Source organism: Ursus americanus, chromosome 27 (genome assembly GCF_024610735.1).
Source record: "Ursus americanus isolate L20-20 chromosome 27, mUrsAme1.1.p, whole genome shotgun sequence".
Taxonomy (NCBI): domain Eukaryota; kingdom Metazoa; phylum Chordata; class Mammalia; order Carnivora; family Ursidae; genus Ursus; species Ursus americanus.
Window position 1 is genome coordinate 16539491 of NC_142153.1, and position 24573 is coordinate 16564063.

Here is a 24573-nt window from a genome sequence, read left to right on the forward strand (position 1 = left end):
TTTTTAGACCTTATTTTCTTGCTCCAACAGTCACATAACCTAGTTACTACTGTAGTATTTTTCTTCTATTGACACTGGACCTACTCAGTAAGTCAGAGTGGCAACCTGATCATGGCTAACCAGAAAGACATTCAGTAAAAGCTTCAAGAAAGAAGTCAGTACCACTATGTCACTAATGAAAACCATGGCAAAATTTAACTAACTTACCTAGTTGGTGAAAGCTAATGGAGATAAAATGCTAAAAACCTAAGTGATTTCTAGACTGTTCTTCCAACTCAACCACTAACTTTGCTAAATGTTTCTTTTATACCTTTGCTCTTAATCTATAAAAAATCCCCCCCATAAGGCCTTAAGCCTACTTAAGGGAGCTCACTGTTAGCACATAATATCCAATGTGAAATATTCTTAGAAAATGAACTGTTAGCTATAAATTCCTAATAACAAATTTTGTAAGAAGAAAAGGCTATGATTTTATTTTCAGATTTTTGGAAATCATTTTCAGGAAAAAAAAATGACAAGAACACATAAAAAACTTGAAATCATTCATTGAACTATGAACTCTTAGCAGAGAAGAGACTTTGAATTTCTCTCCTTCTGGAAGCAGAAATCACTTCCAAGATGTCCCTCACTCGTGTAAATCTTTCCCAAGTTTGACGTACTTCACCTCATAAAAGGAACATGATTTTTAATCATTTAAAGCAAAAGAAATAAAATAGGGAGGGCGGGTCTCTCGTATTATATGCTTTTAGAGAAAGGTCACAGCTTTGATGCTGCTGTCCTCTTCATCTATAAAAATTAGCAAGCTATATTCATTCAAGTGCCTTAGTTAACTGTACTTCATATAGTTTTATGGCCGGGATGAGGCTCAAACAAAAACAAAACATAACAAAACAAAAAAACCAGAACAGAGCTGTTAATAAAAAAAACAACAACACACAACTTTGAACGATTGATTACTGTGAGGTGCAATCAAATGAAAATTAACCCTGGACGACAAAACAAATCTCTAATTACATAAATAAGTCCTATTTCACTGAAAATTTCCACTGTCGGAATATCCTGATTACAATAAAGGAATACGTAAAACAGGAACAGTAAGTAAACGTGGCGATTTGGTTCATTTCAGGTCTACTGGTCCAGCTGCCCGCCATACGAGTCTCTGGGTTTTCAACGAAGTGTGACCAGTTCTTCTGAGGAGGTAGGGTGAATAGCAACTGTGTTGTCAAAGTCAGCTTTCCTTGCTCCCATTTTAACTGCAACAGCAAAACCCTGCAACATTTCGTCACACCCGATTCCTTGCATGTGGATTCCAACAACCTGTGGAGGGGGGGAGAAAAATTCTTAAAGTAAAAGTTCTTATTAGGTAGACTAATACATTTTGTATTTGTCATGGGAGATACGTGGTATTTTAAAACTTCTAAAACACTTGAGTCTCTTCTCTGGACATGGCAATAGCACAGCCTACAAGCTGCTACAGTCCTGTGTCCACGTTCCTCCCCAGCCAGCCCCACGCAGCCCTCCCCGCTCAGGCGCTCCCCGCTCAGGCCCCTCTGGCATTTCTTCTGGGCCTGAGTATTCACCTGCTCTCTCCTTTGCACAAGCTGTTCCCTCTATGTGGACAATTTTTCCTCCCCTTTTGAGTTAAAGCCCATTTGTTCTTCCAATAGCTACCCTTGGCTTCCCAACCAAGCGAAATTGTCTGTCATGTGATCTCTCAGTACCAGTACCTCTCTTTCATGACTCTATCACAACTCCAGTGTTCTATTTATTTGGGGACTAGAAAATTCCAGTGCACCTTCCTTGCAGATTTTAATCTCTACACAGAGGGGACCTGCCTACATTTGCTTCCTGCTGTCTCCATATGACCAAGCAAAAGATGGTCCTCAGGAGGCCCTCAGTCCATACACACTGGATGACCGCACGAAGGACCATTAAGAGACATTTGTTTCATATCACATTTTCCAGTTGTTTCTCAATCATTTTAAAACTGTATTAATGGAACAGAATAGAGAACCCAGAAATGGACCCTCGGCTCTTTGGGCAACTAATCTTTGACAAAGCAGGAAAAAACATCCAGTGGAAAAAAGACAGCCTCTTCAATAAATGGTGCTGGGAAAATTGGACAGCTACATGCAAAAGAATGAAACTTGACCACTCTCTCACACCATACACAAAAATAAACTCCAAATGGATGAAAGACCTCGATGTGAGACAGGAATCCATCAAAATTCTAGAGGAGAACATAGGCTGCAACCTCTACGACATTGGCCAAAGCAACCTTTTTCATGACACATCTCCAAAGGCAAGAGAAACAAAAGATAAAATGAACTTATGAGACTTCATCAAGATAAAAAGCTTCTGCACAGCCAAGGAAACAGTCAAAAAAACTAAGAGGGGCACCTGGGTGGCACAGCGGTTAGGCGTCTGCCTTCGGCTCAGGGCGTGATCCCGGCGTTACGGGATCGAGCCCCACATCAGGCTCCTCCGCTATGAGCCTGCTTCTTCCTCTCCTACTCCCCCTGCTTGTGTTCCCTCTCTCGCTGACTGTCTCTATCTCTGTAGAATAAATAAATAAAATCTTAAAAAAAATAAAAAAAAATAAAAAACTAAGAGGCAGCCCATGGAATGGGAGAATATATTTGCAAATGACACTACAGATAAAAGACTGGTATCCAAGATCTACAAAGAACTTCTCAAACTCAGTACACGAGAAACAAACAAATCAAAAAATGGGCAGAAGATATGAACAGACACTTTTCCAATGAAGACATACAAATGGCTAACAGACACATGAAAAAGTGTTCAAAATCATTAGCCATCAGGGAAATTCAAATCAAAACCACACTGAGATACCACCTTACGCCAGTTAGAATGGCAAAAATAGACAAGGCAAGAAACAATTGTTGGACAGGATGTGGAGAAAGGGGATCCCTCCTACACTGTTGGTGGGAATGCAAGTTGGTACAACCACTCTGGAAAACAGTGTGGAGGTCCCTTAAAAAGTTAACGATTGAGCTACCCTATGACCCAGCCATTGCACTACTGGGTATCTACCCCAAAGATACAGACGTAGTGAAGAGAAGGGCCATATGCACCCCAATGCTCACAGCAGCATTGTCCACAATATCTAAATTGTGGAAGGAGCCGAGATGCCCTTCAACAGATGACTGGATTAAGAAGTTGTCGTCCATGTATACAATGGAATATTACTCAGCTATCAGAAAGAACGAGTTCTCAACATTTGCTGCAACATGGACGGCATTGGAGGAGATAATGCTAAGCAAAATAAGTCAAGCAGAGAAAGACAAATATCATATGATTTCTCTCATCAATGGAACACAAGAACTAGGAAGATCGGTAGGGGAAGAAAGGGATAGAGAAAGGGGGGGTAATCAGAAGGGGGAATGAAACATGAGAGACTATGGACTCTGAGAAACAAACTGAGGGCCTCAGAGGGGAGGGGGATGGGGGAATGGGATAGACCAGTGATGGGTGGTAAGAAGGGCACGTATTGCATGGTGCACTGGGTGTTGTACGCAACTAATGAATCATCGAACTTTACATCGGAAACCGGGGATGTACTGTATGGTGACTAACATAATATAATAAAAAATCATTTAAAAAAATACTAAAAAAAAAACTGTATTAATGTTCACCTCTAACAAATATTCTTAGCAAAGTAAGAAAGTATAAAATTTAGCCACAAAAATATTTTGTTTAAAAATAAATCAAGCGGGGTGCCTGAGTGGCTCAGTCAGTTAGGCAACTGCCTTTGGCTCAGGTCATGATCCCAGGGTTCTGGGATCGAGCCCTGCATTGGTTTCCCTGCTCAGTGGGAGGCCTGCGTCTCCCTCTCCCTCTGCCCCTCCTCCAGCTTGAGCCCTCTCTCTCGCTCCCTCTGTCTCTCAAATAAATAAATAAAAAATTTTACAAAAAAACAAGAATATATTACTGAATTCTACACTTACAATGATTAGGATGGTCAATTTGATGTTCTGTTTTTTTACAATTAAAAAAGTATATCTCAATTTACAACCCAAAAAGTCCCAAACCATACATATATAACACAGCCAGATTTTTAGATATTGTGATCTAAACTGAATTTACAGGGGTGCCTGGGTGGCTCAGTCGTTAAGCATCTGCCTCCGGCTCAGGGCATGATCCCAGGGTCCTGGGATCCAGCCCCGTGTAGGGCTCCCTGTTCCATGGGAGCCTGCTTCTTCCTCTCCCACTCCCCCTGCTTGTGTTCCCTTTCTCGCTGGCTGTCTCTCTGTCAAATAAATAAATAAAATCTTTTAAAATAAATAAATAAACAAACAAACAAACAAACAAACTGAATTTACAAAGAGCTTTTGGGGATGGCAGGAACTTTATAGGATTCCTCTCCATATCCCCATTCTTAGTCCTTGGGAGTCTGTCCGGTAATGAATGAATGAATGAATGAATGACAAAGGGCATGAAGAAGTAACTGATAAGAGATAAGTAGAGACCATACCGATTCAGTATCTGGACATCTTAGACTAATCAGGAACATTCAGGGCCAAAAAACAGCAACTTTTGTTCTGCTGCCAACCCACTTACTTTCTTTGCTCTGACTCTCTGCTTCTGTCAATCCTCAGTGACGTGGATTTCTGTAATCCAGGGACTATGTCTTGTGGCTTTTGGTCTACAAGGTCACTGAATCAGATACAGACTAGGCTCTTTTTGACAAGAGAAACTAGAAACTACTCCTGAATCTTCAACTAATCCACTGTCCCTTCACAGAGCCACGTTCCCAGAGCATATTGCTATGTCCCACTGTAACGTTTAATTCAATTTGTAGAAAAGCCCTATAGGTTGACCTAATACCCAAAGAAATCTATTTAAAAAATTATTTTTTAAAAAACCTGTTCAAATTCACACCTGCTCAAAATTTAAATAGCAAGGAGACACCACTTCACATCCACTGGGACGATTATAATAAAAGACAGTAACAAGTGTTGGCGAGGGGGTGGGGGCACTGGAACCCTCACGCAGGGCTGAGGGGCATGTGAAAAGCATGCAGCCACTCTGGAAAACAGGCAGTTCCTCAAAATATTAAACCAAAGTAGATAAGTGATATCCCAGAAAATTTTATTGAATAAGCGCTCTCTTCTTCACTGATTGGTTATGTTAAATCTAAATTTATCTTCCATTAAGGTCTTACAGATATCCATATTTCTGAGGAGCCTATCTATTCTTGCCTATGGGTCAATGACAGTGAGCTTTTCTACCTTTCCCTCTTATGTTTTAAAAGCATAAACATATGGAATCTTCTTTCTTTTTTTTTTTTTAAGATTGTTTTATTTATTCATTTCAGAGAGACAAAGCACAAGCAGGGGGAGAGGCAGAGGGGGAGGGAGAAGCAGACTCCCCACTGAGCCAGGAGCCCGACGTGGGGCTCGATCCCAGGACCTGGAGATCACAACCCAAGCCAAAGCAGACACTTAACCATCTGAGCCACCCAGGTGCCCCTCTTTCTTTCTTTTTAAAAAGATTTTATCTATTTGAGAGAGAAAACGAAGTGAGAGAGAGTGCACAAGTGGGTGGGGGGGAAGAGACAGAGGGGGACGGAGAAGCAGTCTCCCCGCTGAGCCAGGAGCCCGAGCTCGGTTTCAATCCCAGGACCCTGGGATCATGACCTGAACCAAAGGCTCAGATGCTTAACCGACTGAGCCACCCAGGTGCCCCTGGGACCTTCTTTCTTAATGAAATACTACAAAGAACCCCAGTACGTGTAGGCAGATAAAAGTGGGACTGCACCAGCTGAAACAGAAAAGGCTTATTAACTCTTTACTTGGTCTCCCCACTCCACCAAAATACCCCCATCCCTGCCAAGTCTGAAACATTCTTTAGCTTACTACATTTTCCCCATACCTTTTCTTCTGCGGTGGCACAAACCATTTTCATCACACATTTTGTTTTCCTTTTGGTAACCGCATGATACATTGGGGTAAAGGTGGTTGAATAGGTCTTCACATTTTCTTTTCCATATTTATAAATGGCCTCATCTATAATGCACAGGGAAAAAAACATCTCTCAAAAACCCAAACAATTCCACTGAGCTATTGAAGAGAGAGATGGCCAGAAACATATAATCAGAGTCAAATCATGAGAAAATATCAACAAAACTACAATGAGCGACATTCTGTAACATAAATGCCGATGTCATGAAAGACAAAGAAAAGATAAGGAATTTTGTCTCTCAAATAAAGGAGACCAAAGAGGTATGAAAACGAAATACAACACATCATCCTGGACTGAATCCTGGCCTTGAGGGAAAAAGTGTTCAAAATGACATTATTTGAGGGGCACCTGGCTGGCTCAGTTGGTGGGGCATGTGACTCTTGATCTGGGGATTTCTGGGTTTGAGCTCCAAGTTGGGCATAGAGATTACTTAAAAAAATATATATATATATATATATTTGAAGACATTTGAGATAACTAGCAAAATGTGGTTAAGACAAAATTTAGATAATACTGTATGAATTTATTTCTTTTTTAATACCTTTTTTGTAAACTGATGTACAGTTGACATAATATTGTTAGTTTCAGGCATGCAACGCACTGATTTGACAATTATAAACATTACAAAATGCTCACCATGATTAAGTGTAGTCACCATACAAAATTATTATAATATTAATAACTGTATTCCTTATGTTGTGCTTTTCATTCCCGTGACTTATTTATTTTATAACTCGAGGTCTGTACCTCTTAATGCCCTTTACCTATTTTGCCTAACCCTGCACCCAATATTATATCAATTTAAATGCTGTCACTTGAAAATTGTAGCTTGCCTATATAAAGGAATGGACTTGTTTCTAGGAAATAGATACTGAAGTGTGTGTGTGTGTGTATGTGTGTGTGTAGAGAAAAACTATGGTAAAGCAAAAACGTTATAGGTATACAGGAATCCTTTGTACTACAGTAGTCTCCTATTATCCACGGGGAAAACGTTCCAAGACCCCCAGTGGATGCCTGAAACTCTGGATAAGACCAAAGCCTATGTATACTATTTTTTTCCTATACATACATACCTACGATAAAGTTTAATTCATAAGTTAGGCACAGTAGATTAACAATAACTGATATTAAAAACAGAACTACAATACACTTGTAACAAAAGTTACACGAATGTGGTCCCTCTCAAAATGCCTTGTCATACTGCATTCATCCTTCTTCTTGTGATGATGTGAGGTGATAAAATGCCTCTGTGAGGAATGAAGTGAGGTGAGTGACGTAGGCAGTGACCTAGCGTGAGGCTACTCCTGACCTCTGACAATAAGTCGGGAGGATCATCTCTTTCCAGACCACAGCTGGCCACGGGTAACAAACCACGGAAAGTGAAACCGATGATAAGGAGAACTACTGTATTTTTGCAACTTTTCCTTAAATTTGAAATTAGTTCAAATAAAAAAGCTAAAAATGGCAAAAAGACACACAGTGGTGTGGGGAAAAGGAATTCTACTCTCCAAGTGTTAGTAGTCAGGGAGGAAACTGGGATTGTGAGAACAGGCCAACCAGAAAGGAGTGCAACTTAGGGAGTGAAGATAGAGTTAGTTGGCAATTTCCCCCTGGAATTAGGGGGAAGAGGGAAACTATAAATCGCCCGTGTTTTTATTTTTTTATTCTTTAAGGAGATTTTGATTTTTTTTTTTTTAAGATTTTATTTATTTATTTGACAGAGTGAGAGAGCACAAGCAGGAGTGGCAGAGAGAGGGAGAGGGAGAAGCAGGCTCCCTGCTGAGCAGCTATGTGGGGCTCGATCCCAGGACCCTGGGATCACAACCTGGGCCAAAGGCAGACACTTAACCGACTGAGCCACCCAGGTGCCCCTCACCTGTGTTTTTAAATACCTACCTTCCGTGAGTCCCACTGTCCCAATTGGGGGGTGGCTGAAGACGACAGTGGGGATGTTGTCATAGTCTAATTTGGAATCTTCTTTGCATTCAAAAAGCCTATGGGCAAGTTTTCGGCCAGCAGCTATGGCAACTACAAAGATATTTTTTAAGTCAGGTTTCAGTTTATTGTTCACTTTAAAACTGCAGAATTGTTCTACTAACATTTTCTCATCTGGCTTAATGTACTACTTCTGACAAAGTTTTATGCCAATGCTCATTATAATATCTAGGTCACTATAATGAAGACATACCAACGCCTTAGTTAACAATTCAAAACTATCAGCTTATGTGAATTCTGTACATTCTATTAGGGCAAAAAAAGGGGGGGCATATTTACTAGTTCCCAATAATCTGGCGGTTACCTACTTAATTGGGATATTAGGTTTTTCATACAATATTAATGAAGCAAACTATATTGGTTTTGAGCAGCTTCAGTCCTACTTTATAACCTTATTCATTTCACAGTAAGGTGTTTTTCTTTTCTTTAATTCCCTAGAAGGCCTTCCCAGCCTCCACCTCTCTATCAGGTACATACATAGTGGCTCCTCCCCCCTGGCTGGTCCTGATGCATTAGGGCTCTGGTTGGCAAGGATAAAGACCACGATCCTGGATGGTGAATGACCCCACACTCTCCCCTGCTGTCCAAGGGGACTTCTGGGCCCATTTGGTTCTGATGACCATGGTCTCAGACAATCAGTAGTTACACACTTAGTCATATCATTACTGACTTGACAAAGTTTTTTTTTAAGCTGCAGCCCAACGCAGGGCTTGAACTCACGACCCTGAGATCATGACCTGAGCTGAGATCAGGAGTCGGATGCTTAACCAACTGAGCCATCCAGGCGCCCCCATAAGATTTTTTTTTTAAGTTTATTTTTAAAATTATTTTTACTTCTTATTTTTTTACAGTTTATTCTCCTTAGCCTGTTTTTGTCTCGTATTTGGAAAAAATGCCTACATTCAGTAAAAACATCAGTTATTAATTTTGTTGATTACAAAGTGACAGTTTTTTCCCAAAATAAGGTATCAGAAGGATACATTAGAAATTTTCGTTGTTATAATTTTCAACGATTAGATTATATTGTCAAGTTTTTGAAATTTTGCTTGTTATTTTGCTTTTGTTAAAAGAACTTCCTGAAGGAGCTAAAAGGCTTTGGGTGTCTCACTGGGGCAACTTTCCATTCCGAGGAAAGACCCAGGGCCATTTTACAAAGGCTGGTGAGGCACAGAGTGAAAGCAGATGGAGTGAGTGATGTCGCTAATAAAAGTGAGACAAAGAGGTTCAAATGGTGCCAGTTAACTCAGAAAGCAGGTTGAGGTATGGGAGGAAGGGAGTTGGGTCACTCTTGGTCGTTACCAACGCTAGATAATCAGGGCGCCTGGCTGGCTCAGTGGGTAGAGCATGCGACTCCCAATCTCAGGATCATGAGTTCAAGACTCACGTTGGGCATGGAGCCTACTTAAAAAATAAATTAAAAAATAGGTATACACAAATAAAAATAAAAACCTTAAAAAAAAAAAGACTAGATAATCATATAAGAATGCCTCTCTAAATTGCTTCTTCCCAAAGCCACTTCCTTCCAATGTCACCACATGTAACTCGGATTCTAACTTAGGGCTTCTTCAGAAGGTAACCATATCATCTCTATAACCATTTCAGCCTTCACTAAAGCCCTGTTAAAGTCTTCTAAGGAAAAATGAGTATTATTCAGAAAACATCAGGTACCAAACTATTTCAATACATTATTATTTTGACAACATTCAGACACCCTGGACTGGACTGCAACGAGCTGAATGGTTTTATACAACCCACAGAGCTTCCCTCACCCAAAAAACGAGGAAACAGTACCTGGAGTAAGAAGAGCTTTTCCACACACGTCCCCAACTGCATAGATGCCTTTTACGTTGGTATTCTGGAATTCATCTACTAGGATATGGCCTTTGTCATCAGTTTGAATCCCCTAAAAAGGTGAAAGGCAATCATGTCACTCTTTGGTCTATTTACAAAAAAAGGCAAACCATGGGGCATCTGGGTGGCACAGCGGTTAAGCGTCTGCCTTCGGCTCAGGGCGTGATCCCGGCGTTCCGGGATCGAGCCCCACATCGGGCTCCTCTGCTGGGAGCCTCCTTCTTCCTCTCCCACTCCCCCTGCTTGTGTTCCCTCTCTCGCTGGCTGTCTCTATCTCTGTCAAATAAATAAATAAATAATCTTTAAAAAAAAAAAAAAAAAGGCAAACCAAATCTCTGGATCTTCATTTCAAGCACCTCTTCAGCCTGAATTTTTAAAAAAACCACAACACTCAACCACAAGGTGAAAAACATCCTTTTTCTTTCTTTTTTTTTAAAGATTTTTATTTATTTGAGGGAGAGAGAGAGAGAGAGAGAGAGTGAGTGCACGAGCAGGGGGGAGGGGCAAAGGAGAGGGAGAAGCAGACTTCCCACCAAGCAGGGAGCCCAATGTGGGGCTCAATTCCAGGACCTTAGGACCCTGACCCGAGCCAAAGGCAGACACCCGACTGACTGAGCCACCCAGGCACCCCGGATGACTAGTTTTTTAATATGAAAATAGACAGTTTTACTAAATTTCACCAAATAGTAAGATTAAAAACAAGATAAACCTCACTCTGGATATTTTACTTTTTTTTTTTTTAAGATTTTATTTATTTGACACAGAGAGAGAGAGCACAAGCAGGGAGAGTGGCAGGCAGAGGAAGAGGGAGAAGCAGGCCTCTTACTGAGCAGGGAGCTGGACGTGGGGCTCGATCCCAGAGTCCTGGGATCATGACCTGAGCCAAAGGCAGATGCTTAACCCACTGAGCCACCCCGATGCCCCTGCATATTTTACTTTTTAAAATGCTGAAAAACACCTTTTATGAGATGAAAAAAAAAATCCACATGATAAAGTATATTACTATTAGAACATAAATCAAAATGTTACACACTGCTCAAGAGGTTCCATCAAATATAAAAACCACAAACATAAAATAATCCTATTATTACTTCTAGAGTAGTGTCCATATCAGGAAAATCATCATCATCAACGACAGCAGCTGGTTAACACGGGCTGAGTTCATACTACAAGCCAGCATCTAAACTAATTACTATGTGGTGGTCTGGGTGGCTCAGTGGGTTAAGCGTCTGCCTTTGGCTCAAGTCATGCTCCCAGGGTCTTGGAATCGAGTCCCGCATTGGCCTCTCTGCTCAGCGTGGAGTCTGCTGCTCCCTCTCTCCCTTCCCCCTGCTGGTGCTCTCTCTCACTTTCTCTCTCTCGAATAAATAAAATCTGTAAATAAATAAATACTTTGCATGCACTTTCTCATCATCTACTTTTCTCTATAACCCAGGGAGACCAGGACTATTTTTATTCCTACGTTAATATGAAGCAATTGAAACTTAAGAGTAATTAAGCTGCTTGCTTAAGGCTATGCAACTGGTAAGTAACAGAACTAAGATTCAAAATTGGGTCAAACTCTGGGACTCAGACCCCAAGCTACTACAGTAGACTCGCCTTCAAAATTGGAAAGAACAACTGAGAATGCTAATTTTAACACTGGCAGATCGGCTTCACATCCACTTCCATCCCCAAGCGCCCAAAATGTCCAGGATGATTGACGCACCCAGCAATGGAGATGAGGCTGCAGATGATAAGGATTAATTACAGGGCTTTAGAAGGGCCAAGTATCATTGTAAAAAGGAAATGTGTAAGGAAGAGGCTCGTCAGGGCACTGCTGGACAACCGTGATTTGAGGTGGCAGAGACTTGATCTAGGGTATCACACTAAAAAGGGAAAATATTTTTTTTTTTCAATTTCAAAGAAGCAGTGGGATTTGATGACAAACGGATATATGGAATAAAGAGAAAAAAACCAAACAGAATCCACCAAAGTTTAGGGGGACAGGGGGTGGGGAACACAGGACTGCTAACAGATCCAAGACTGTTTTGGTTAGACTCAGTCAGCTTACCACTTTGTTTAAATTCAGGCCACTGGAGTTTGGGTCCCGCCCAATGGCCCATAGCAGGCAGTCAACATCTGGAATTGTGGTCAAGGTGGGTTTCCTACCAGGAACTGAAGTTATCATGCACAGTTCCAAGCCTGAGGAAGTCTGTTTAACTTCCTTGACCTATTGGCAAATAAAATGTGTAAAATTGGGGAGAGGGAGAGAAGACGGAAAACAAAGAGGAAATTAGAATTCTTAACATTCAAAAAATTTCCACCAAATCCCACATGTGGATCCTTCATGCTAACACATTCACTTTTGCCCAAACGACGCCAACACCGCCACTCCTGGGAGCCAAGACTGTTTCCTAGGTTGGCCCGGATTACCCAGCCAATGGCCAGAAATGTCTGCTTGGGTCAACACCCTGATGCTTCACCCTAAACACAAGGTTTTTAAACTGTGCTTCTTAAAAACCCTGATCAAATTTTAAGTCACAAATCTAAGCACAGTGATTGGCGATCAGAGGGTGGGGAGGAAACGGGCCGCAGCAGCATCGCTAAGAATCTTGCTCACACCTCACAGTTGATACTTCTTCTGGATGGTCTTAATCAGAACAGGGAGGGGGTGAGAATCGGGTCAGAAGAGCTGGGTGCACACAGTTTAGTGAAGACCCCAAAGGGTTCTGACCCCACTACCAGGTTATCACTTTTACATTCACAAAGCAACTTCACAATTATTATTTTACTTGATGGGGCCATTGCTGAGAGGGAACAGCTCTAGGGACAAAATTGCTTTGCAAGCCTAATGCTCCAGGAAAACTGAAATTCAGTGATTCTCCAAGAAGTAAAGTACTCTGTAATTCTGTCCACTTGCAGAACTCAAAAGGGTATGCTTTAAAAAGATTCCATAATATTATTCCCTGAAATATAAATATAAACCTCAAAAATAAGCATGTTCAATAAGGCATTTGAGCACAAAAAAAATGAGTGGTAGTTCTAAGTAAATTCAACTAGCAGATTTCTAATCTTTTATACCTTGACTTTACTCACACATTGAGAAATATAGCTTCTTAGGAAAAAGAAAAGAATTGGTAGTACTCTAGAAAGGAATACATTGACTGGGGGAGACATAGAGTTTGTGTTTCTTAAACAGTCGGTTGGAACCAAAGCAGAAAGTGTGATTCACGACACACAGAGGAAGAAGGGCTGTGAGTGTGCCCCGGGCTCGGCCGTACCTGTGAGTACTTCAGGACCTCTATGCCGGAATTCTCCAGCTCTTCAGTGCAGTTTGAACTGATAATTGAATCAAAATTTCTAAGTACCTGTATACAAACAGAGGCACCAGAGGGATGGGTGATAGGAAAGGAATAAACCTTGATTAAAGATACATTACAAACTTGGGAGCCAAGTATCATCATCCTCTCTCCTAGCTCCTCCTTCATTCGCGGCCATATTGTAAGTGGAGTTTTAATCTATTTTCCTACATCACCACTGATGTCTGTCTTATGTCTGATTTCACCAACTCCCATTTTAGAGTTAGACAGGCAACCTCCAGGCTTCTACTCTCTTCGTCACATCCCTCTCCTCCCAAGCTTGATTCTTTTTTCCTTAATTATGTCTTGGGACCAGAAATCCTCCTTCCCCTTTCAGTATTTCCAAGGCAGCTTCCACTCTGGTATGATTCAAAGGAAGATCTCGCTAGCAAAATCTCCGTATCTACGCAACAAAGTCAAGACCATGGCCTTGGAGAGTTCTTTGTGATAATCCAAATGCAACAAACCCCCAGGCAGGGTGAAGATGGGAGGTCATGAGTTCACAGGACAGTTCTAGAACGGACTTAACACCAGGACAGGGAAGAGGAGGAGAATTAGCCTGATGCATGGGGCACTGGCGAGGGCAGGAAACCCAAATACGTGTGTGAAGGAGCTGATTTTCCAAATGCAGGAATTACCCACTCCACTGATTACCTGCTGCAGCTGATATACTTATTTACACATTAAATTAAGGCTACCTATCCCTCTGCCTCTCTCCTTCCTTCCTGTTTGCTGGGTATATTCCTGCAATGCAAAATAACACACCACTTACCTAGGGGAAACATTATTCAGGATATAAATCTCCTGCGGGTGAATGATTTGACAAATCTCCAAGTAAAGAGAAAGCTCTTTCAAGAACATGTTGACTGGGGTTATCAATTTACATTGTCTCCCTCTATTTGCTCAAATAATCAAGAATTAGGAACCATAGCATTTGAATGGTCAGGGATCTGATAAATCCTGTCCCTAAAGCATTAAATGACTGACCAAACCACATGCTTGTTAAGGTCAGCCAGATTCTTAGGCCAGCACCCTTGTTATTGCCTGGAACCATGTCCCTGAAAGTGCCAAAATTGTACCAAAACCCAGTGGTACTATCATGATTATTCAAAACAAAAAACAAAACAAAAAACAGGGGTGCCTGGGTGGCTCATTCAGTTAAGCATCTGCCTTCAGCTCAGGCCATAACCCTGGGGTCCTTGGGATCGAGCCCTGCATCGGGCTCCCTGTTCGGCGGGGAGCCTGCTTCTCCTTCTCCCTCTGCCTGCCGCTCCCCCTGCTCATGCTCTCTATCAAATAAATAAATAAAATCTTAAAAAAAAACATATAAAGTAACACTTCTCCAGGTAATCACATGGAGGCTGCATTTTTGCAAAAAGAAACAGCTGATCCTTGAACACGTTTGAACTGCATGCGTCCAACTATACTAGACATGGATTTTTTTTTTTACAGTACGATATTGTAATTGTGTTTTCTCTTACGATTTTCTTTTTCTTTAAGTAAGCGCTACACTCAATGTGGGGCTTGAACTCACAACCCTGAGATCAAGAGTCACGTGGTCTACTCATTGAGCCAGCCAGGCACCCCTCTCCTATGATTTTTTTTTTTTGAGAGAGGGAGAGAAAATCTTAAGCAGGCTCCATGCCCAGCATGGAGCCCGATATGGGGCTCGATCTTACAACCCTGAGATCATGACGTAAGCTAAAATCAAGAGTCAGGGGGCGCCTGGGTGGCACAGCGGTTAAGCGTCTGCCTTCGGCTCAGGACATGATCCCGGCGTTATGGGATCGAGCCCCACATCAGGCTCCTCCGCTGTGAGGCTGCTTCTTCCTCTCCCACTCCCCCTGCTTGTGTTCCCTCTCTCGCTGGCTGTCTCTGTCTCTGTCGAATAAATAAATAAATAAAATCTTAAAAAAAAAAAAATCAAGAGTCAGATGCTTAACCAAGAGAGCCACCCAGTTGCCCCTCTTATGATTTTCTTAATAACATTTTCTTTTCTCCAGCATACTTTACTGTAAAAATTTTATATATAACACATATACGAAATACATGTTAACTGTTTATGGTATTGGTAAGGCTTCGGGTCAAGGTCAACAGTAGGTTATTAGTAATTTTTAGGGAGTTACAAGTTGCACTTGGATTTTCCACTACACAGGGGGTCAGCACCCCAACCCCCAAGTTGTTCAAGGGTCAACTGTACTGTCCTGGGCTTTCTAAGACCTTAGCTGACTCTCAGTTATGATGCTAATTTGCAGCCGTAGAACTTTGCTTGGCCTTAATTTCTTCATCTATAAAATGACATTCAGTAAGATGATCTGCAAGCTTCCTTTATTATTGTTATTGTTTTTTTGTGATAAAAAATACATAACATTACGTTTACCAACTCAACCATTTCTAAGGATACAATTCCATAGTGTTCCGTCTATTCACACTGTTGTGCCGTCTATCTCCAGAACTTTACTTCTTGCAAAACTGAAACTCTATAATCATTAAACAACTCCCACTTCCTTCTGCCCTCAACCCTAGCAACCACCATTCTACTTTCTGTTTTTATAAGTTTGACTACGCTAGATACCACATATTAGGGGAATCATAATATTTTTCTTTTTGTGACTGGTTTATTTCATTTGGCATAATGTCCTCAAAGTTCATGCATGTTGTAGCCTGTGTCAGAACGTCCTTCCTTTTAAGGTTGAATAATATCCCATTGTACAGATAAACACATTTTGTTTATTCATTCATCTGTCAACGGACACTTGGGTTGCTTCACTCTCTGGGCTTTTGTGAATAATGCTGCCATGAACATAGGTGTGCAAATATCTTTGATACGTTTTCTTTTAATGCAAACAACTTAGTAAATTTTTTTGACTGAGTGTTATTAATCCAACACTACCTTCTGATCATGTGAAATTGATTTCCAGAACAAGAAATTAACCTGACCGCCTTTTCAATTTAATTAATATTTATATTTAAGCCTGCATGTTTCCTTTTAAGGCACCTGATACCATCTACCACTTCATGATGAAAATACCAGCCAGTCCGATCAAATCAAAATCATTATCCAGTGGCAGCTGGTAAGGACATACAGCCCAAATCACATAGCTTCTATGCAGTTCCATGCAGAACAGACCAGCTGACCTCTACAGGCCTTACACCCTAGTCTTTAATGACCACATAAGAGAATATTCTCAGGGTAGATTTTTTAAAAGATTAACATCAAGCAAAGGGAAGGGAAAAGGAAAGAATTTACCTTATCGTGCCGTATCATCAGTGAGGTCTTTGAACCCAGAGCGGAGAGAATCCCGGCTATCTCTACAGCAATGTACCCTGCACCAACAATGACACTGCGGCTAAAATGAGAGAGAGGGTTAATATGCTCAAATACACTTTTTTTGGAATAAGTTTAGATTTATGGAAAGGTTGAAAAGACAGTACAGAGGTGTCCTGTATCCACTCTGTCCAGCTTTTCTGCAAGTTAACATCTTGCAAAACCACGGCACACTGGTCAAAACTAAGAAATGGGCGTTGGCACATTGCTACTGACTAAATTCCAGACTCTATTCAGACTTCACCAGCTTTTCCATTTATTTCCTTTAGCTGCTCCGAGGTTCAATCCTGGATGCCACACTGCACTTTTATGTAGAAAATATTCCTTTGTAGAAGAGAAATACATTTTTAGTCATTAAAAGTTCTTCAGCCTCAGGGCGCCTGGGTGGTGCAGTTGGTTGAATGTCTGACTCTTGGTTTCGGCTCAGGCGTGACCTCAGGGTGGTGATCTCGGGGTCGTGAGATGAAGCCTGTGTCGGGCTCCATGCTCAGCGCAGTCTGCTTATATGATTCTCTCTCCCTCTCCTTCTGCCCCCTCCTCCACACTCACTCTCTCAAATAAATAAATCTTAAAAAAAAAAAAAAGTTCTTTAGCCTCATTTTTTTGGAGAGGAAACAAAAAAACCTTTGAAACTAGAGATGATTTTTTTTTTAAAGATTATACTTATTTGAGGCGGGAAAGAGAGAGAAGGATCATCGGGGAGGGGCAGAGAGAAGCAGACTCCCTGCTGAGCAGAAGCCCGATGCGGGGCTCGATCCCAGGACTCAGAGATCATGACCTACCTGAGCCAAAGGCAGACACGGAACTGACTGAGCCACCCAAGCGCCCCTAGAGATGATTCCTTGTGAGTGATCTTTTCATCTAAAACTAAAACTGGCAACACTCACCATGACTCTTCCCTGCTCAGAACTTCTCCTTGATCACTATTCCTTTCTACCAACCTTTGCAGTAGGTTAAAGGCCAATGAAAACAAGCCATTTGAGTTATAGGATAGATCTGAATTAAAAGTAGACTCCCTGCATAAATTTTGGTCTAAGAAGGCATCTTAAGCACTAGATAAATGCTGACGAAGGTCTGGATCAGTGATGGAGAAGCCAAGCCTGGCCCTAGGGCAATAAGGATTACTTCCATGCAGCCTGGAGCATTAATGCCCCTTAGCCGGAGCCCCCCAGTTCAGGGCTGGGGTCCTCTACCATCGTTACAGTGCTTGGACAAGAAGCAAGCAATCCGGGAAGAACAAAGGAAAACTTTCTTTACTACCTTCCAAAGGTAAGGTATCCATGTGGTGAGTCTGTGCCATCAGAGGGGTCTGGTCTAGACAGAGGACAAAGTGTGAACCCAAACAGCTGCAAGTCAGCTTCTCTTACAACCCAGGATTTGAAAAGAGAAATGTTTACATAGTCTAGAACTATGAAATAGCTCTTCCATCTCGACCTCCGTCTTTCCTATTATATTTGGCCGCTTCTCCTTTCTTTGGGTCTTCCCTCCTTTTCTTCTTTCCTTTATCCATCTTCTCTCTCTTCCGCAAACATTTACTGTTAATACTTTGGTGAAGCATCACCTTACGCGGGGTGGGTGGCGGTCCCTGCCCTGGGGTGGGCCCAAACACAGAGATGAACAGTCCATGCAGGGCAGAGGGCTCAAAAAAGGCTCTGGGTTCCTGAAAGATGAGTAGCTCTCATAGGGATTGATGGATCATTTCCAAGCAAAGGGAAACACAGAAGAAAGAGGTGTAAAACAAGTTGGCTTCTTAGAGAACTGTAAGCTCAGCGTTTGTTCTCAGCTCCCAGAGGCACCTTTCTTCCACTTCTTATTACAGAAGCATTCACTGGACATGATCTTCCACCTCCAAGTCCCAAAAGCGCTTCTCATCGTTTAGGGCCCTCGGAACTATTTGGACCCCAGCATTTCACAGGGTCGATACTCTGCCCTCTACCCAACCATAAGCCCAGTGAGGTCAAAAACTGAATCCTATAGCCCACAGCACAGGGTACCTTGACTACAGAATCTGCTCTATTCCCCAATTATTTACTTATTTACTAACGTAACAATGATAAAGGAATCTTAAAGGAAGAAGAAGGGATGCCCGGGTGGCTCATTCGGTTAAGCATCTGACTCTTGGTTTTGGCTCAAGTCATGATCTTGTGGTTGTGAGATCGAGCCCAGCGTCAGGCTCTACCCTCAGTGTGGAATCTGCTTTGAATTCTTTTTCCCTCTCCCTCCCCCTCTGCCCTTCCCCGCTTACGCACGTGTGCGTGCCCGTCTCTCTCTAAAATACATAGAGACTTAAAAAAAAAAGAAGCAAGCAAAAAGTTGTTTGTTCATTCCTACGTCCCCAGAGTCTTTTGTTCCTAACATACATAAAGTCACTTACTAAACTTGTATGGCTAGCATTTTAAATATATTAAAACAAATGATCTGAGTTTTAAATCATTTATTTTAAAATACTTAATGGACAGGTATCTATAAAGAAGCTTCTACGAGGGTGAGTCTCGATTGACTTGTATCATCCAAACATGACAAGTCCTGACCACATTTCTGGAAACATTCTCCCATGTGTCATCATTCAACCCAAAAACCAAACAGGACATGGTGGATCATGAGGAATGAAAGGCTGCTCTCGGACGCAGCTGCGTGCCCTGCAGACGGCAAATCTAAACAGACTGTGCGTCCCTCGGAATCAGAAGAGTGCCAGCTCCCAGTGTCTTCATGGGAAGTTTCCGCGGCAGCTACGAAACTCAAAGAAGCCCTCTTGCTCCTGCTTCACCGTCTGCGGCTCCAGGTGAATTAAGGTACGGACATGGAGTATTCGTCACCCTCCATGAAGGCCTTTACCAAAACAGAGGATGAAGGCCCCAAACAGGATTGGCAGTGCTGCGAGGGAGCGGCAGCGTTGAGCAATACTGATTCCAGAGTCAGTGCTACTCAGACGGAGATAAAGGCCAGTCCTGAACCAAACGGTCCCTCCTCCAGCTCCGAGGTATCTCGTGAGCACACGGAGGCTCCCTCCAACCTAGAAAGCCCGCCACTGGCAGCTTCTTCCAATCAGAGAAGCAATCTTCCCCAGTGGATTTTTTTTCTGCGTATCTAAATCCGTATCGTACGTTTACTAAGGGTGTTTGCACAAACACACCTCGAGGACAAACTCAGAAAACCTCTCTTTTGTGACAGTGACAGAGCCTTTATTTATGGGGGTTCCCTCTGCACTCGCTGCTCTGGAAGCCAGAATCAGTTACTGGAGACATATCGGCAGCTGAGGCTGTATTAAAGCTGAAGAAAGATGATGGTCTTAGGACCCCACTATTTCTACTTCAAAACCACCCTGTATTTGATTCTGGTCCTAAAAACTGTCAAGAAAGATCTGAGTCAGGGGGCGCCTGCGTGGCTCAGTGGGTTAAGCATTTGGCTCTTGATCTCGGCTCAGGTCGTGATCTCAGGGTTGTGAGACTGAGCCCCACGTCGGCTCTGCACTTGGCGGGGAGCCTGCTTCTCTGCCTCTCCCCCTGCCCTTCCCTGTTCTCTTTCTCACTCGAATAAATAAATAAATCTTAAAAAACAAAAAACAAAAAACAAAAAAACTGAGTTGTTCACTGGGGTATTAGTGGTTGAGATACCCAAGATCATAAAAAAGAGAAGCAGGTGAAGAAAATTCAAGCAATGCCTGCATTTAACGGCTGGAAGTGGGAGGTAGAAGAAATGTTAGCTGGAGAGACTGAGGAAGAATGAACAGCTTACCCAGGCAATTCTTCCAGTTGGAAAAATCCATCACTGGTTATTCCTAGGCTGGCACCTACGGAGAAAAATGCATGCAGATCACACACACTGAGCTTCCTCTCGTAAAACAATATCAACATTTCGTAGAGGACCCAGATGCTTTCTCTGCCATCGTGCACTGTTTTGACAAGTTTTGTCAAAGTCTCCACTTGGGAAGCTGCCAACCCAGTCTTCCCTGAGTGCACACTTTCGTTTTCTCTCTAGAAATAAGAGCAGTGACGACCACCTATCACATTTCTCTGAGGAACGAAGATCTTCTCGGCTCTCGTGAAGAGATTCTGCTGGCTGTTTCATTCTCCTGTCCCCAAATGCAGGCCTGAGCCCCTCGGCTCAGCCTTGGCTCTGTGTTTTTCTTCAAAGGTTTCCACCAACTCACCCCTCACTGTGGAGGCCTTCCAAATATGCCAGTTTTGACCTTCTCCCCAAGTTCCAGTCCCATATTTCTAACTGCCCTGCTATATAATTCTACTTTGCTTCAAACTCAGTATGTTTAGAACTGAACCTTAACTTGATGTCCCAACCGTATCCCTCTCTCAAGTTTACCACTTCAGTTAAATGGACCATCTTCCACCAATAATCTAAAGGAAATCCTGAGTTGTCAATCTAGGATTCCTTCTCTCAATGCCCTCCACACAATATTTCATCAATTAATAAAAATATTGCACTTTGCCAAATTCAAGGTACCATGATTAAAGGACACATCCAGGGGTGCCTGGGTGACACAACTGATTAAGCGTCCAACTCTTGATTTCAGCTCAGGTCATGGTCTCAGGGTCGTGAGATCAAGCCCCACATCAGGCTCCACCTTCAGCATGGAGTCTGCTTGAGATTCTCTCTCTCCCTCTCCCAGCCCCTCCTGCTTATGCTCTCTCTCTCTAAAATAAATAAATAGGGACGCCTGGGTGGCTCAGTCAGTTAAGCGTCTGCCTTTGGCTCAGGTCATAATCCCAGGGTCCTGGGATCAAGTCCTGCATTGGTCTCCTTGCTCAGCGGGGAGTCTGCTTCTCCCTCTGCCTGCTGCTCCCCCTGCTTGTGCACTCTTGCTCTCTCTGATAAATTCATTCTTTAAAAAAAATAAATAAATCTTAAAAAAAAAAAATAAAGGACACATCCTGATTTCAGATGTGATGAATATACTTTTTAAAAATATGTCCTGGAATCAATGAAATACGGTAGCTGATTTTTCCTTCTGAGGCTGTTAGGCCTGTCCTCCTCTCTCATGCCTGGCCCACAGCAGCGGCTCAGTAACCATCGCAGAACTGAGCTGCTCCTTTACAGGTCAGATGCTAATGCTGGCATTCAGAACCATATTGTCACCTCCCATACATTCTACTGCGACAGCTTTCTATACTGATCTCCCTCCTCTGTGAGTCACTGTCAGATTAGTTTTCTAAAATTATCGCCTAGATCTTGTCACAACCCTATTTATAAGCTAACAGTTATCTGACCCAGTTGTCGGGAATTGTAGAAATTCCTTCATTTGACTTTCTAAGTCTCCACCATCCGGCCCCAGCTTAATCAATGTGCCCCCAGAACTTCAGTACTGGAAAAACTGGTAAAATTGGCTGAATATCTTTTGAAGACATCTTTATCACCCACTGGTTCTTTCGGTCTTCCTCTTCCTCGGCACGTACCACTCAATTGGTGAGCCACCTTTCCTGGGAAGTCTTTTTGGTTGATGCCATCCCATAGTAATCTGTCCCACCTGTGAGCACCCCAAGCCTCACCGTCTAGAAATAATCTTGGAACACTGACCTTTTATTCTATTTCTTTGCATTTGTTTTTATTATATGTTTTAAATTAATAAATGTATATATTTTAAATTTTCAAAAAGCACAGCAGAGCATCTAGTGAAAAGCAGAAGTCTTTCCCACCCCCAGCCTCTAGTCCTCTCCTTAGAGGGAGTCAGCATGACACGGCTTTGAGTATCTTCCCAGAGATATGCCAGTGCATACAGACAGTCTCCCTGCCTTTTGAAAAAGACACGAATTGCAGCATACTATACACGCCGTTCCACACCTTGCTTTTTTTTCATTTATCAATCAATCTTGGAGACTATTTCATATTAGGATGCTTCTGTCCAATCTTTCAACTAAATTTTAAGGTCCTTGAGAACAGTATCTTACTATCTTTTACAGTAGTTGCTCTTGACCTTTGAGGGGTCATGAACCCCCCTTTAAAAATTGGTGAAAAGTTTTGGATCCTCTCCGCAGAGAGAACAAAATACATAAATGCATATATACTCAAAATTTCCCATCTAAATTCAGGTTAGTCATGGATCTTAGGAGGCCAATCCAGGGAGAATACAAAATACGTATAAGCTATGATCACCGCCCAAAAAGATCTTATAATCTAGCTGGGGAGAAAGACACGAACCATGTTTCTTATGTGAGAATAAGGCAGTATGTTCATGGCTTATCCTTGTGGTGCATAAAATACAAGAGTGAATAGGACTATCTGAAATTCCTTACTGCTTTAATTCTGTAATTCTCTATGTGAGAGAGAAAACTACACATACCAAGAAGGCTTAACAGGTCATTAAGTTACATCCGTATAAGATTTCACTTCCTTGAACGAAACAGTAACTATAGAACGTGTCTTATAAATAACCACCCATGTGACAAATCCAGGTGGGTCACCATCTCTGTCATGCTGAGAAGGAAAGGATGAGATCCTTTGCTGATCTTTCTCCCTGTGTTATCTGTAGGATGTGTGAGCTTGGAGCTGGAAGAAATATCTTTCTCTGCCCCAGTACTAGGCACCAGTGAAGCCAATTACATTTAGGTTCTGCAGAGACCTTCTCTCATGGCCATGTGGCCTTGTCCAAGAGAAAGACCTGGAACTGGCAGATCCCCTGGCACGGTGTATAAGGCTGAAGACAACAGTATACTCCGCTTGACTGTTAACAACAAGTATTTGCCTTGAGAAGACTCACCGGGGATCTGGCTCTCCTGAGGACGTGAGGGCACGCCACCTGTGGCAATCAGGATGTGAGGAGCAGTGTATTTTTTCCCATTGACCTCTATTGTGGGCTCGGGATCGCACGTGAATGCTGCGTGGCCATGGATGATTTCTATATGGGACTGGAGAAGGGACCGTGACATTAGCCTGTGCTCAAGATACAAGAAAAACACCTGGGGCAATGTATCAGCTCTTTCCATTTCTCCACGGAGGATATCTGGATTTGAGGTTGGCTGATGCCAAGACAACTTAATAATGTCTGAGTTTCTGCAGAACATCCGTTCACTGACACTCAGGTAAGGGGCTTGCCATGTGACGCTGGAAGTGTGCCGTAAGAAGAAATAAAGATGCTATCTGGGCCAAAATCCAGAGACCAAAAAAATATGTGCCAGTCACCTCCACAGGGAGAAACCCTCCATCTCTGTCCCCAGGAGTTGAGCGAGGAAGTCCTCCTCACTTGCAATGAAAGCACACTGAAGAATGGTGTGTCTGCAGGAGGGACAGAAGGCTCAGAAAGACAAAAGGATAACGGTGAAGGAAATAGAGGCAAAAACAGAGGGAAATGCAATGCTTCTGTTTCCTCAAACAAAATGGAAGAATACCACAAAATGCCACCACAATGAAGTTCTACGCTGGAGATGTTGAGAATTCAGACTCTGATGTCCTGTGTGCTGGGGCCTCTGTTCGGGGCCAGCAGGCTGGCTTCTGAAGTCATGATACGTGTATCGGCAAGCAAATGTGGGCAACTTACCAGGACAATGGAATCGTGGGAGCTTAATCCCAAAGGGTGTATTTCAACATTTCAGAACATGCTCGGTTCTGAATTAAGTTATTTCCTCCTTCCCAAACAGCCCTCCAGGCCTGCTCTTCAGATGCCCTGCTTAACCATGCTGAATCAAGATGAGTGCCAGAAGCCGCAAGAAAAACCTTCCTCAGGGGAGAATGGTTTCCCACAGGGTGCCAGACAAAGAGGGGTAGGGGTCAACTGGCAATAATAATCATGTCGGGGAGGAACGGATATAATTTTTATTTTCATTTCCTAAGATACTTGACAGAAAGTTTCCTTTCCTATTCGCAGTTTCTGGTAATTCAAGTAATTCCTTTCCCATAAGGTCACACACAGTAAGTTCGACTACACACCTAGATTTGCGAATATTTAAAAAAAAAAAAAAAAAAAAGCTGTTCCCGGAGTGATCTTCCCAGCTCTTCTGCAAAAGTATTTTAGCTCACTCCATTTAAAAAAAAAAATTGACGTGGGTGTTTTAGTACAGCAAGTGGTACCTCTATGCTTATGTCTAACGGTCTTAAAATCTCTTGTCATCAATGTAGAGGGGCCTG

General features: G+C 42.4%; 1 protein-coding gene and 1 non-coding gene across 2 annotated transcripts in view; one reads left to right on the forward strand and one right to left on the reverse strand.

Moving 5' to 3' along the window:
* Window positions 1-529: 529 nt before the first annotated feature.
* Window positions 530-24573, reverse strand: part of GSR (glutathione-disulfide reductase) — a 43888-nt gene continuing 19844 nt past the window's right edge. The window contains exons 5-13 of the mRNA XM_045779239.2: window positions 23210-23357; window positions 20236-20290; window positions 16423-16522; window positions 13095-13181; window positions 11885-12043; window positions 9772-9883; window positions 7882-8013; window positions 5896-6029; window positions 530-1317 (exon numbers count right to left, since the gene is read on the reverse strand). Coding sequence (XP_045635195.2) covers window positions 1168-1317; window positions 5896-6029; window positions 7882-8013; window positions 9772-9883; window positions 11885-12043; window positions 13095-13181; window positions 16423-16522; window positions 20236-20290; window positions 23210-23357 — 1077 coding nt within the window. The 3' untranslated portion in view covers window positions 530-1167. The remainder of the gene's footprint in view (window positions 1318-5895; window positions 6030-7881; window positions 8014-9771; window positions 9884-11884; window positions 12044-13094; window positions 13182-16422; window positions 16523-20235; window positions 20291-23209; window positions 23358-24573) is intronic.
* TRNAG-CCC (transfer RNA glycine (anticodon CCC)) lies at window positions 9300-9372 on the forward strand. The gene has a single exon. It is a non-coding gene; the product is annotated as a tRNA-Gly (tRNA).